Source organism: Tursiops truncatus, chromosome 10 (assembly GCF_011762595.2).
Source record: "Tursiops truncatus isolate mTurTru1 chromosome 10, mTurTru1.mat.Y, whole genome shotgun sequence".
Classification (NCBI taxonomy): domain Eukaryota; kingdom Metazoa; phylum Chordata; class Mammalia; order Artiodactyla; family Delphinidae; genus Tursiops; species Tursiops truncatus.
In genome coordinates, this window is record NC_047043.1 from 50,872,328 (window position 1) to 50,885,865 (window position 13,538).

The window sequence follows — 13,538 nt, forward strand, 5'->3', positions numbered from 1 at the left end:
GACAACCGAGGGTTCAGACTGTTAGTTGATAAAACAGTGGCGGGGTTTGAGAGGATTGACTCCAGTTTGGAAAGAAGGTCTATGGGTCAGATGCTATCAAACAGCACTGCAGGCTGCAGAGAAGTCATTTGTGAAAGGCAGAGTCAATTGATGAAGCAGACTTCACTGTTGTCCTATTTTAAGAAACTGCCACAGACGCCCTGGCCTTCAGCAACCGCCTGATCAGCAGCATCAACATCCAGGCAAGACCCTCCACCAGCAAAAAGATTAGGACTCACTGAAGGCTCAGGTGATGGGTAGGATTTTTATTTTTTGCGGTACGCGGGCCTCTCACTGTTGTGGCCTCTCCCGTTGCGGAGCACAGGCTCCGGACGCACAGGCTCAGCGGCCATGGCTCACGGGCCCAGCCGCTCCGCGGCATGTGGGATCTTCCCGGACCGGGGTACGAACCCGTGTCCCCTGCATCGGCAGGCGGACTCTCAACCACTGCGCCACCAGGGAAGCCCTAAACAGAACTTTTATATGCACCGGGAAACCAAAAGATTTTTGTGACTCGCCTTATCGTGGTGGTCTGGGACCAGACCTGCCGTATTTCCGAGGAAAGCCCATATAAGCCTGGGGCAGACGTGTGCACACTTACGCTGAAAAAGGGCAACCTGAGAAGTATTTCCTAACTTGGCCTTACATAAATGTTCTGGCTATGTTCTTGCTGCCAGTTGTAAGCAGACAGCTGTAAAGGAAGGTGAGGTAACTGTTCCAGTGCTGATGACCTAGGATAATGGGGAAGATTAGAATATGTGTTGTTATAAGTAAACTTAGGTGTTCGGTGTATATAAAAGAGGATCAGGTTAGGGGGAAAGTGCTTGGCAATCTAGAGGTGATAATTTTTCAGAAACTTAGGAAGGTGAGTGGCAAGAAAGTTGAAGAGACATTCCATTTGGAAGGTGTGTTTTGAGAAAACTTGTGTCAATGGCAAACTTTTTTCTAGAATATTCGGAATACCTCATCCAGGATGTAGCAGACCTTGTTGCTGCCTCAGCATCCCTTCTCCCCGCCTCTTGTTATCCGACTACCCTAGTTTTTATTGCACATCCATACCACCCACTTACACCCCAGCAACTTCGGGGAAAGCCAGCTCCACTGTGCTCTAGGGATGGCCTAAGCCAGTCCCACCTCAGCCACAGCGACTGGTTCAGGCAGGGGCACGTGACCAGGCTTGCTGGGGAGTTCTGGGAAAGGAGTTCTGAGGAAATGCGTAGGCAGGAAGTTGTTGGCAAATATCTTGCGACCACGAGGAGAAGCCAGTCGCGGGATGAAGGTGACTGGAAGAGAGATGGAGGGGGAAAGAAACTTCTTAATGATGACATCATTGAGCTTCCAGCTCCTCCAGCTTAGTGGATAGAGAACATCTGTACTGTGAGGAAAGGAACCAGGTGAAAACTACATAGGCTGTAGGGATGAAGTGGTACATTTCCAGAAATCTATTTCACTATACATATGAAGAGCCTTAAAAATGATCCATTCCCTTGAACTTGGGGATGTTTCTCTTAGGAGTAAGAGAAGCTCCTTACTCCTGATTCATGCACAAAGATGCTAATCCTGGTCTTATGTATAATACGGGGGAAAAAGAACTAAATTAGCCTAAAACCCTAACAGTAGGAGAATGATTCAATAATTAATTAAATCCATTGAATGAGACTTCAGAAATGAATGCACTACAACCCAAGTTTATTCAGAGTCACCATCATTAATGGTTTAACTTTGTATTTTTAACACATTTTTCAAGCTGTGCTTGAACTGTGGTTGCTAGATTGGTTATTAAAACGAAGAGCAGTTGTTAAAGTGCTGTCTTCCTAAAAATATATAATGGAGAAAAATAAGTTGTACACACACAAAAAATCAATGCTGCCACTAAAAACCCTTTGTGAGTAATTTTTAACAGGAAATGTTTGTGGTATAACTTGCAGTTTACAAAAGGCAGAACAAACCAAACTGTAAAAGGTGGTGGGATCATGGGGTGATTTCAGTTTTCTTTGTTTTTTCTGAATTTCCCCCAATTTTCTACAATGAGCAGGAAATACCTTCATCATCAGGAAATAAATATTTTTAAAAGACAAGAGAAGGCAGTGGTTTCAGCAGGTCAAAAACAGAAAAAGGATCCTTACTATTTGTGGAAAAAATAACATCTTCAAGTTCTCTTATAAAGGTGGGCAGGTGACCAGAGCCATTGCATAAAAACCATTCAGAGGACTATGCCCATTCCTTGGTCTCCTTTTGAAGGGAAGTGTAGTCATCTTTGGTCATCATTTATTTCATTTATGAAAGATTTCATGGATAAAGAAGGAAAAAGAGCCTCCTCTCCTCTCCTCCCTCTCCCCTTCCTTCCCTCCCCTGTCCTGATAACTTCATAGGAATACTGATGCTGATAGAAAACGTTAGCACAAAAAGCTAATTATTCCTTACATTTGTATGTTGCTTTGTTACCTTTGTTAACATTTTCAGATTCATTTGTTTGAACCTCAAAAATGAGCGCTATCAGCCCATTTCACAAATAAGAACACTGAGGTCCAGATAACTTCACTTGTGGGCAGACCAGCAACCAAAGTCCCATCTCCTCATTCCAAAGGTCAAGCAGATAAAACCAGGACCTTTATGCAGATTGTCCCACTGCTAAAGGAGTTAGGGGTCCTCCATTGCCCCACTCTTGCAAATGTACAGCCCCAAAGCATAGCAAGTCGCAGCCAGTGGAGAGCATTCACAAAGCAGATGGTCTACAGGGAGCCTACAGTCTACTTGGGGAGTCACGGCAACACACAGGAAATTATCAGAAAATGAGAGAAAATTGTCCAAGGTCAGCCCCGCTGCTGATCCATCCAGTGTCACCATGCTCTCATCAACCACTGCCAGACATCAGTCTGCAACGTGACATCCACCATATAGGGTGGGCTTTCCAGAGACACATTGGGCGGGGGGCGGGGTGGTAATTCGGGGACCACCTGTGTGAGTCAGCGCCAAATTCTCAAGTGTAGGCAGGAACCAAGTACAAACATCCTGAGCGGGGCAGCAAGCGTTAGCAATGTTTCGTGTCCCTCAGTTGTTTACAGACGTTTCTTGGGGGTATCGGAGGGACATGGTACAAGGCGTGTAAGCTGGTCAAGGTTTATGAACAAAAAGGGCAGGTCTGAACCAAGGGCAGCCCAGAGGTTTTTGCTTTGTTTGCTTGCTTGGTTTTTGCTAGGTCGTGGCTCAGAATGCTGTTTGCCCGTCTGCCAGTGCCCCAACCTGCCAGACACAGCCGTCCTCCATCCCAGCCTATTTCAGGGTCCACTAACGTGTACCAAATGCCTGAACACGTGTAATCTCATTCACTCCTCACAGCAGCCCTGTGAGTAAGCAGCGCCGCCCCCTGCTTTGCAGATCTGGAGATTCCTGCTCCGAGGCACCTGGATTCCCAGCCAGGTCTTCTAACTCTGAATCCAGTGCTCTTTCCACGCTACTCTTTTCTTGAATCTCCAGATAGGTTTCCCCCCCATTTTCAAGTAGAAGATTATTCCTTATGCACAACAAATAATGCAAAGTGAGCATTCATGTTCAGACTTAGTTTTAATTTAATAGACCAGTGAAATTGATGTGACCTGTTAGTCACACCTGATAGTCACGATTATTCTTGGGCTTCATGGCAATTAAGCATAAATAAATGGTTCTTCCACTATCAAATTGAAAAGTAATAAAGATGCACCGTTGTGTTCCAGGCATTGTGATTGGTGCCATGGATGTCAGGATAAAGGCCCAGAAGAGCCTGCACACTGTTGAGGACTTGCTATATGCCAGGCACTGTGCTGAGGACTTTCCAGGCCTTAATTTATCTAATCCTCATAGGAGTCATGGCAGGTGGTATTTTCCAAAGATGACTTGACAGTATCACCATGCAACTTCCTAATCAAATGATGGGAGCCCACCAGGGTCACCTTACCCTTACTGGGAAGTGGTGGGAAGTCAGGGAAGGCTTCCTGGAGGAGGAGGGGCCACCTCAACCACACACACTGAAGGATAAAGAGCTGTTAACCAGCCGTCAGTGAGTGGAGAAGGGAGTTCAGACAAACGCTCAGAAGCGTGATATAGCAGAGGGCGTGACGTTCATTCAGGCTTGAGCATGGGGTCCAAAGGAGTGGAAGCTGCTAGATGTGGCTGGAGAGGTGGCAAGACAAGATGGCAAAGGTGGGTGGGCCCCCTCACTCTTTTGAGTGCACCCAGCCCTGCACCCACCAAAGCCCTTCCTCCCCAGGGGGCAGCCCTTCCCGCCAAGAAGTCATCACCCCGTGTAGACACCTCCGTGTACTTGGCCGCAGGTCTGGTCTGTGGAACCTCTTCTTGCACTCCGGGCCAGCACACAGCTCTTGTGCTGCCAAGCCTCTCGCTCGGGCTTTTAAGTGATCATGATAAAATGATTAACACAGAGTGGCCACCAGCAGTGATTATTTCCGATCTAAGCTGGGTGGCACGTGGGCCAACGGCAGTCCGAGAAACCCAGCCAAGTCTCAGCTCCAGTGGACTCCGGACATGCCAGTGGTTCTCAAACTCCGTCATGCATCTGCATCACGTGGGAGGTGGAGGGCCGACCTTGCCAAAACACAGATTGCTGAGCCTCACCCCCAGAGGTTCTGATTCAGCAGGTCTGGGGCGGATGGGGGGGTGGGGCTAAGAATTTGCATTTCTCACTAGTTCCGGGGTGATGCTGGTGCTGCTGGGCTGGGGACCATACATTGAAAATCACTGATTTAGAAGATTGCTGGAGAATTGGATGAAGGCCCCTGGAAGGAGGGGAAATTATCCACTGCTGGGTTTTTCTGCTTTCCTGAAGCCTTCACTTCAACAAAGACCCCCTGTCATCTCCATGATGGGTTCCGAAGCCTTGGAAAAGTACAAAAGTGAAGATGTAAATCTGTATGGAAAACGACATGCATCAGGAGCTGTCACAGAGCGCCTGCACGGCTATCACATTGTCACAGGAGCCCCGAGATGCAATTATCTTTGTTTTATAGAGAACGAAATGGAAGGCACCGTGACTATTATCTAAACAGAAAACAGATATTAGAGGCAATTTTTTTTGGTCATGAAAACTTTCAAATGTACACACAAGTAGAGAACATGGCATTACGATTCCTGAAATGCCTCAACTTTGGCAATGATGGTGCTCAACTTGAGTGGTCATCAGAATCACCTGGGAGACTTGTCAAAACAGAGATTGCATGATTATCTCCACATTCTGAATTATCAAGACTTTGCCACATTGACAGTCTTCTGATGACAGGACAGCAGTGGCATCCAATGATGTCATGAGGTAGATTTTTTGTGTTATTTCGAAACATTTGGAGATATATCAAGTTTGGCCACAGGGACACTCTGCTCAGAGAGAACACTGATAACATTTCATTTCTGTAGTCCTGCTTGCTCATTTTAAAAGTAACCCGGAAGGAGTGCAATGTAGCATCTCTAACTGTTTGACAGCTTCTACTAGAAGTAAACCTGTGTTCACCTTGTGACCCAGCAAACCCACTCATTAAGTATTTTCCCGGGAGAAATGAGAGCTGCTGTCCACCAAAAAATCTCACCAGAATGTTCACCACAGCTTTATTGGGATTAATCTCGATGCATCTTGTTGAGTGAAAGAAGCCAGACACAAAAGAGAATATTCTGTATTATTTCAAGTACATCAAGTCTGAGAAGAGGCAGAACGAATCTATAGTGACAGAAAGAGGGAAGGAGCACGAGGGAACTTTTTTGGGGGTATCGGCCGGTATTTGTTGCTGTGGGCGGTGGTTACACAGGTGTACATACACATACAGAACAATTAACGGAGCTGAACACGGAAGGTTTGGGCATTTCAGTGTATGTGAGTTATACTTCAATCAAGTACCCTTAGCACATACCCGCAGCCGCACCCAAACCAGATCCCAGGAGGCTGAGACCCAGCTGTGCCCTGGCCTCGCCCATCTCGGAAAGGCCACGGCCCAGGGCGTCCGTTTCCCTCCTCCCTCCAGCCCAACTTTCGCGCCTCCCAGAGGGCGGGGGCTGCCGCCACCTTTCCGGAGAACGCGGGCCAGGCCCTCCTCCGCGCGTCCGGCGGAGGCTGGGTGGGCGTCCTCAGCGCGGGCCGGGGGCGCGGGCCCCGCCCCACCCCAGGACCCCGCCCCTGCGCCACGCCCCCGAGGCCCCACCTAGCCTCTCTGCTTCTGGCCTTCGGCCTCGGCAGCTGCAGGCTGCCGGCCGGCGAGGGCCGCGCGATGTCGCACGGGCCCGGGCTCGTCCGCACCACGTGCAGCAGCGGCAGCGCCCCGGGAGCCGGGGCCGGCGCGGGGCCGCTGGGCGCGAGCTCTTCGGAGGGGCTGCTGGACCCCGTCTACCCCCGCACCCACGCAGCGCTGCTGAAAGTGGCGCAGATGGTAAGAGAGGCCCGGGCGCGAGCCACACGGGGTGGCCGCGGAGGGGCCGCTCCCGCGGCGGGAGCATCGCGCCCCGGGCGGGGGTCTCGCCGCCCAAGTCAAGTTGGAGGGGGCTTCCTCGGGCGAGTTGCGCGTGCAGCCGCCGCGCTGGAACTCGGCGCACCCGGCAGGCCTGTTCGCGCCGCCCCCGCTCGGAGGTCCCAAGTTTTTTCCAGCCACTCTGCGGAGCCTGCGAGCTGGTGACCGAAACCACGGCCAAAGTTCCTGTGTGTCTTCCTTCCTCTTCTCGGGCAGCGCCGCTTCGGACCCGGGCCGGGGGTGGAGAGCGGCCGGGCGGCGGCGCTCAGGCCGCGGAAGCCGACCTTCTCCCGCCGCCTCTTTCCCCGGACCCCGCGCCGCAGGGCTTCCTGCTCGGGGCTCACCCTCGCCCGAGCGCGGGGTCCGAAGGCCAGGCGTTCACGGGGGTAGAAAGCCCTGGGACCCTTGGGGCAGCCGTCCCCGGCCCTGCCCCTCAAGTTAGGGCGGGCCAGTTCTCGGGGCCGTTGGACGGCAGCGGTCAATGGGGAAGGCCTTTTGGGGAGCCGGTACTTATCTGGGGAGAGCGGGAGTCGCCGGAATGGGGTCACTGTGGAGCGGGCAGGACGAAGGCCTGGGCGCCGAGTGCCACCGGCGCTGCAGGGACCTCCAGCAGCGCAGACCTTGCCCGGCCTGTTCTCCTGTTCCCCACTCTTCTCTGCCTTCCCATGTTTTTCTTCCTTACAATTTTAAAATTTTAAACACCTTTCCCGTTTGTTCGGTAAGTTTTGAAACTGGGCTGGGCTCTTTGTGACTCCACTCCTTGTCATGTTTGCAGCCAGAATGGTGAGGGGGAAGTGGTAGTTTTGAAAGGGGGGTTGAAGGAAGGAATGTGGGTTAGACGCAAGGTCACAGATCCAGAGGCAGGGCCTACCAGGGTGGGCCAGCCCCAGGCCTGGACACGGGGTGAGGGCTACCCAGGCATCCACAGCTCTGTTACTCTGGGTGCTGAGTGTGTGTAGAGGGGGCTCTGGTTTCCTGCTTGGGCCAGACCTGAAGGAAAGAGGGACTTAGTTCCCTTTTCTCAAAGAAGAGCTTCTAGATGGACTAAAAATTAGGAAGTAGAGGCATTTTAGTTACTAACAAAAAAAATCATGCTGAGCTGTGTTGGTTTTGAGCAAGGCATTTTTGGGGTTCAGGCTAAGAGATCTGATCAGCCAAATAGAGGGGACCAGCCTACCTCCCCATCCTTAAAAAAAAAAATGGGTGGGAGTGGGTCAGGCCTTAACTGAGCATTGGAAAATGTTATCAGGAGCTGAATGATGAGTTTGGTGGAGAAAAATCACGGTCAGATCCTCCGTTTCGGTCCATGAGTTTAATGGACAAAGATTATGGAGAAGAGAAACCTCCGTTTCACTCTAAGCTCCTAAGCTAGCCTCTTACATCAGGCTCTTGTGCCAAGTTGCAGGTGACACTGATGGGCCGCTTGTTCCAAAGAGAACAAAGACTTGGAGGATTGCTTCTCTTTGTGCCCAGAGACTCTCACATCTTCCTTCCCTGGGGACTGCCGTGTGGCTGCAGGCTGGTTTGAGCAGAGCCCCTGGGAATGAAGTTGCCCTTGCTGGATGGTCATATTACAACAGCGAGACCACTTAGGACTCTCTGCGTGGGCCCCTTGTCCATCTCTTCCCCATCCTCCTCCTTCTCCTCTTTTCTGGGAGTCTCCCCAAGTCCACTACTCGAGGAAGGAATGTCCATCTGGAACTTCACAGAGTGTAAGCTGGAGCCGGGTCTCCTGGCATCACCTGGATCCCTGAGGGGCCTGAGCTGCAGGGGTCCAGAGGGCCTTGCTCAGGGCTCCACCAGCACTCCTTGTCAGTTTGTTTGTTCAGCAGACATTTGTGAGTGCCGTGTTCATCTCCATTTCTGCAGAAACAGATGGATTTGACAAAGCCCTTGCCCTCAAGGAATCTTTGGTTCTGAGGAGACACACAAGTCCCCAAACTCCCTGGTTGGGGAGATGAAAGCTCTGTGGTTGACCACATAAGGGAGGAAGGAGGGAGGGAAGACGAAGGTGACATTTGAGTTGAATCTTGAGAGATAAATGTGGGTGTGTCGGGCTGGGCGTGCCCCGTTGGCCTCTCCTTATTCAGTGTGCGTAAGTCAGAGCTGGGTGATGCTGGGGTGGTGGAAAGGAAGGAGGTAGGGCGAGACATGGGCCAGTATTGGGCAGTTCTTCCCCTTCCCACCCTGACACGTAGAAAGAGGCTTCTCTCACTTCTTGAGCATCTGCTCTCTTCTTACCTCTGTGCAAACGAGGCATGTGGAATACAGCCGTTAACAAGACAGATCCTTTCGGCAGTGACTGGGACATTTGCAGAACCGTAATAGGGAAGGAGAATCAGTGTGTAGTTTCATAAGCAGTAAAGATGGAAATTTAACCTTCCAGGAGGTTCCTTTATTTTATTTTTATTTTTTGGCTGCACCACGGGGCTTGTGGGATCTTAGTTCCTCGACCAGGTATTGAATCCAGGCCCTTGCAGTGAGAGCATGGAGTCCTAACCACTGGACCACCGGGGAATTCCAAGAAGGTTCCTTTACTTAGTAAATATTGAGCACCTACTATATGCTAGGGCAGTGTGGAAAGCAGAGTAAACCAGACAGGTCAGCTCCTGTTCTCTTTATACTGTAATAGGGAAAGTATTAATCAAATGATTTTAAATATAAAATATAAACTGGGACAAAAGCTATGGAAGAGAGGTCCTCAGTGTCATAGAGAATTAACTAGGGGGTCTTCCCTGTCTGGGAGGTAAGGATGGGCTTCTCTGAGGAAAGGATATTTGAAGGATGAGGGAACAGTGTTACCAAAAGCAGGAAGAGCACAGACAATGGCTCTGAGGCTGGAGGAAGGAGTAGTGATAATGGTTGGAGGGAAGGAGCAAGGCTGGGAGTGATGTGGGTAAGTCTGGAGAAGTATTCCAAGACTAGACCATCTAGGGTCTGCCAGATAGCGCTGAGGATATGGTCCTTATTCTGAGACTATCCCAGAAGTAATCATGTCGATATCAACCCACCATTGAAGTGATGGTTCTCAACCTGGGGCTGTACAGCCCCCTAGGGGTCATTTTGGAACTTTGTGGAAGCTTTGTTTGGTTGTCACAGGGATTAGGCTCATATTCAGGATGCATCTTATTCATTTCAGTATAGAACGAAGGCACTGCAAGTACTTATTTTTGATTCTAAAGAGGTGAATTGTCAGAAATACGATTGAAGGAGCCTAAGTGGGTGTGTGAGTCGGGGGAGAGTGCCTGAGTTTTCTGGCCAGAGAGAGCATCCTAAAGACTTTCTAGGAGGTCGGAGCAAGTATGGTCTTCCCTTGGACATTCACAGCCGGGATTCCAAATGGAGTTAGACTTTGGAGGATCGCAGCCTCCGATATAACCGTGAATAGACCTGTGAGTGGAGAATGAGCTAGCATAGCCCAGAATGGCCCACCCCTCCGTGTTCTGTTTCAGATCATTTGGTTCCCAAATGCAGCCTGCACTCCCATGCCCTGTTTCCTGGAAGCTGCAGAGTTAAGGGCAGCAAAGAACCTCACTGTCTATAGAGTCTTTGACCCCAACCCAATCCCGATCCAAGAACAAGAAACTGCTGTCCATCAATGGTCAAACAAATAAAAATGATAAGACATAAGTTATGGGCTTTATTCCCAATAACAGAAGTAATACTTGCTCATTGTAGAAACTTTGAGAAACACAGGGAAGAAACTAGAGTCTCCCACTCCCTCTCCCCCAAGATTGATATTTAAAGTAAGATTTTCTACTATTTCATAGGAGAGAGATAATTTGTGGTTGTTGGTTTTGTTTTGGTTTTACAAAAGAAGGGTGATACTCTACAGTTTGTAAAATGCTTTTTTTGCTTAATACGTGATGAATGATTTCTCGTGTCACTTAAGATTTGTTTGCAATTAGGTTTTCAGTAGCGTTTTTATAGCCAGTCACAAATGTCCCTTAATCTGTGTGACCAGCCCCCTCCCCCTTTTTGTGGCTCAAGAAGCTTCCAGTTCTGCCCATTCACGAACAAGACAGTGATGAACTCCCCTGTAGAGAAGTTTTGGTGTGCAAAGCCGTAAATACTTCCCAGGGATAAATGGCCCTCACCTTTCACAGAGAGAGGAATGGAGCGCCTCTTGCCCTGCTGGGCATGCTGGCATTAAACAACTGTCTAGACTTGTTAACATCTAGAAATCAGTGGTTGTCCCTTTATAGCCAAATGTGATAGTAGTAACATTTTAAGTCATAGTAGTATTTTTGGTGTCTGATGGTTTGGAAAAGGAACAGTGACATGGGTGGACTGGGAAATTTCGTAATGCTTTTATTTTATTTTTTTAGAGGTTAATAAGAAAAGATTTATTTCTTCAGAGTTTATATCAGTCATTGGTTGCTGGTGTGAAAATATATCTTTTTCACAAGTCACATGGTGCAAGGCTGATGGAGTCACCACTGTGACTTTGGGACACCTTCTATGACACATGCCTTCTTCAACTGAAATCAAAGAAGATAATAAGCACATAAGGATCTTACAGGTTCTCTTTTATTCTTTGGCTCAAAGGTGATACCATTGGTCAGAAGCAGCCGCATGTCCTTTCCAAAAGCAAGGGGTCTTGGAGAAATCATCTTCTGTATGTCCAGTACGAAATGAGAACTGTATAACGTCTACTGCAGCCTTTCTTTTCATCAAACACTTTTTTTTTTTGTGGTACGCGGGCCTCTCACTGTTGTGGCCTCTCCCGTTGCGGAGCACAGGCTCCAGACTCGCAGGCTCAGCGGCCATGGCTCACGGGCCCAGCCGCTCCACGGCATGTGGGATCTTCCCAGACCGGGGCACGAACCCGTGTCCCCTGCATCGGCAGGCGGACTCTCAACCACTGCGCCACCAGGGAAGCCCATCATCAAACACTTTTAAAGGCACTTGTATTTAAGCTATGACAATAGCCACGTACACCGGAAGGATGATAGTACCACGCGGGTATGAGGCATTATTTATTCAGGCTGCAGAGTATGTGGATTTCCTAACTGCTGGCAAGAATTCCCCTCCAGGGCACCCCAAATAACTGCCTGTCCCCTCCACCCCCGATTGGGAACCACTGGCCAGAGAAGATGGTCCTGATGCAAACAGCAGCTGAGGGTCCATGAGGCTGGGGGACCAGGGTGGGGATGGGGCTGGTGCATGGTCCCGCATGAGTCTGGACAGAGTTGCACAGGGTTTCTGGTATTACAGTGCGTCCTGGAGACCCTCCAGGACATTGCGAGGCCTCCCTGTGTGGGTCAGTGCATTGATTTCAGTTCTGTACCAGGGAAGGCCTTCTCTCTGCTCCCTTCCTCCCATCCCTCATCCCCCACTCTCAGTGCTGGCGCTTCCTGCCCGGGCCCTTGGCTGTCCATCTGTTTCCTCCCCCTGCCATCTGCCCGAGGTGCTGCCCCAGGCCTGCTGCCTGGGAGCCTCCCTCTGACCCGCCGCCTGCCAGATGCTCTCCTTCTTTGTCACCAGTTTGGCTCAGCAGTTCCTTTGCCCACTGCTCACTCCCGGGCATTCCTCTCTGGGGTCCTTAGCAACTCCTGGCATCTGTGGCCTGGCTCAGGGCCTGGTGCTGGCGGCTGGTCCTCCAGCCCCGGGTCTTCCTGAGAGATGAGGGCTGGCAAGGAGAACAGGGCCTCTCCCCAGCGCAGCCCTGTCCTGCTCCCTGGCGGAAATCAGCACCGTGAAGCTTCTCAGCGTCCTGCTGAGAAAGCCTTTCACCTGGTTTGTGTTTTACTTCGCAGTGGCAGTGACAAGGCTCTTCCTTTCCCTTGAACAGCCTTTTACTTTACATAAATAGAAGGATAGATTGATTGATAGAGAAAGAGAAATTGTCTATAAAATGATTGCCACACATTACTCACGGAAGGGGTTGCTGTGAAATTTAAGAGTAAAGAGGGTGTCATTTTCATTTTTTAGAGATGGAGAAAGTGAAGGGAATTCAGAAGGGAATGAGAAGGAGGGGGGAGAAATTAAAGGCTTTCGGGTACAGAGTAAATTGGACCTTCTGGAAGGCAGAGGGAGCGATTAAATATAGCATGACCCTCCATATCTCTTTACTCACTTCTTCCTCTTAGGTTTTCTTTATTCCCCTAAGGAGGTGGCAACAATGCTAATATTGTTTATAAAGAAGTCTTTTTTAAACTTTTCCTCTCCAATGATGAAAGTGATACTTAACTAATTGTAATAGCATCTATCACACATTGAGTTCCTGTTAGGTGACAGCCACTGGGCTAGGTGTTTTACATGTGTGACCTCATTTAATCCTCATGATAGATAGGTCCGATCATTATCTGCACCTTACAGATGAGGAAACACAGAGAAATTAGGTAACTTGCCCAAAGTCACAAAGCCATAAATAGCGAAGCAGTTTGAGTCCAAATCTTGAGCTCATAAAAGGACAATTTGGGGTTATTTTTTTTATTATCAATATGCCATGAGAATTTTTCCATGTGATTAAACCTTATTTGAAAAGGATGCTGTGATAACTACACATGGTAGTTGGTCGGACCATAACTTATCCATTTGTCTCCTCATTGGTGGGCAGACGGTAGCAGAGCTAAAAGGAGGTGCTCTGAGATGTGACAGCAGGTACTAATGACAGTTTCACCTTTTGCCAGAGATGAACTCAGCCAGAGTGGGGAAAACCCCTCACTGGGGTATAGGCCAGACAGTGGGCGTCGTATTTTATAAAGCGTTTCACATGTTACTCTCTGGGCTGCTGGAAGGCTTAAGAGGAAGCCATTAGTATCATCTTTGTGTTTAAGTCCTAAGTTCCTCCTGAGAGGAGAACTAAGGTTCGGGTGTCTGCTTCATTATGTCAGGCAATTTTACATGCAGTTTCCCTTTGTTTAACCCTTAATGACTATTATTTATTTTCCCTTTCTGTTGGTTGAATGAAGGCTGAGAGGGTTTGTAACTTGCCCAAGTTTCAAAAATTCCATTAAATTCTGGAGCCAGCATTTGAGCCTAGGTGTGGCCAAGGCCCAACCCTTCCCCCAA

The 13,538-nt window shown here is 49.3% G+C and overlaps 1 protein-coding gene across 2 annotated transcripts in view; it reads left to right on the forward strand.

Moving 5' to 3' along the window:
- Window positions 1-6,091: 6,091 nt before the first annotated feature.
- The window catches only part of CMTM7 (CKLF like MARVEL transmembrane domain containing 7), a 42,228-nt gene continuing 34,781 nt past the window's right edge, over window positions 6,092-13,538 (forward strand). Inside the window, exon 1 of one of the 2 annotated variants that reach the window (XM_019946922.3) lies at window positions 6,092-6,443. In XM_019946922.3, the coding sequence (XP_019802481.1) occupies window positions 6,285-6,443 (159 nt within the window). In that variant the 5' untranslated portion in view covers window positions 6,092-6,284. The remainder of the gene's footprint in view (window positions 6,444-13,538) is intronic. The other variant, XM_019946921.3, reaches the window with a different exon arrangement.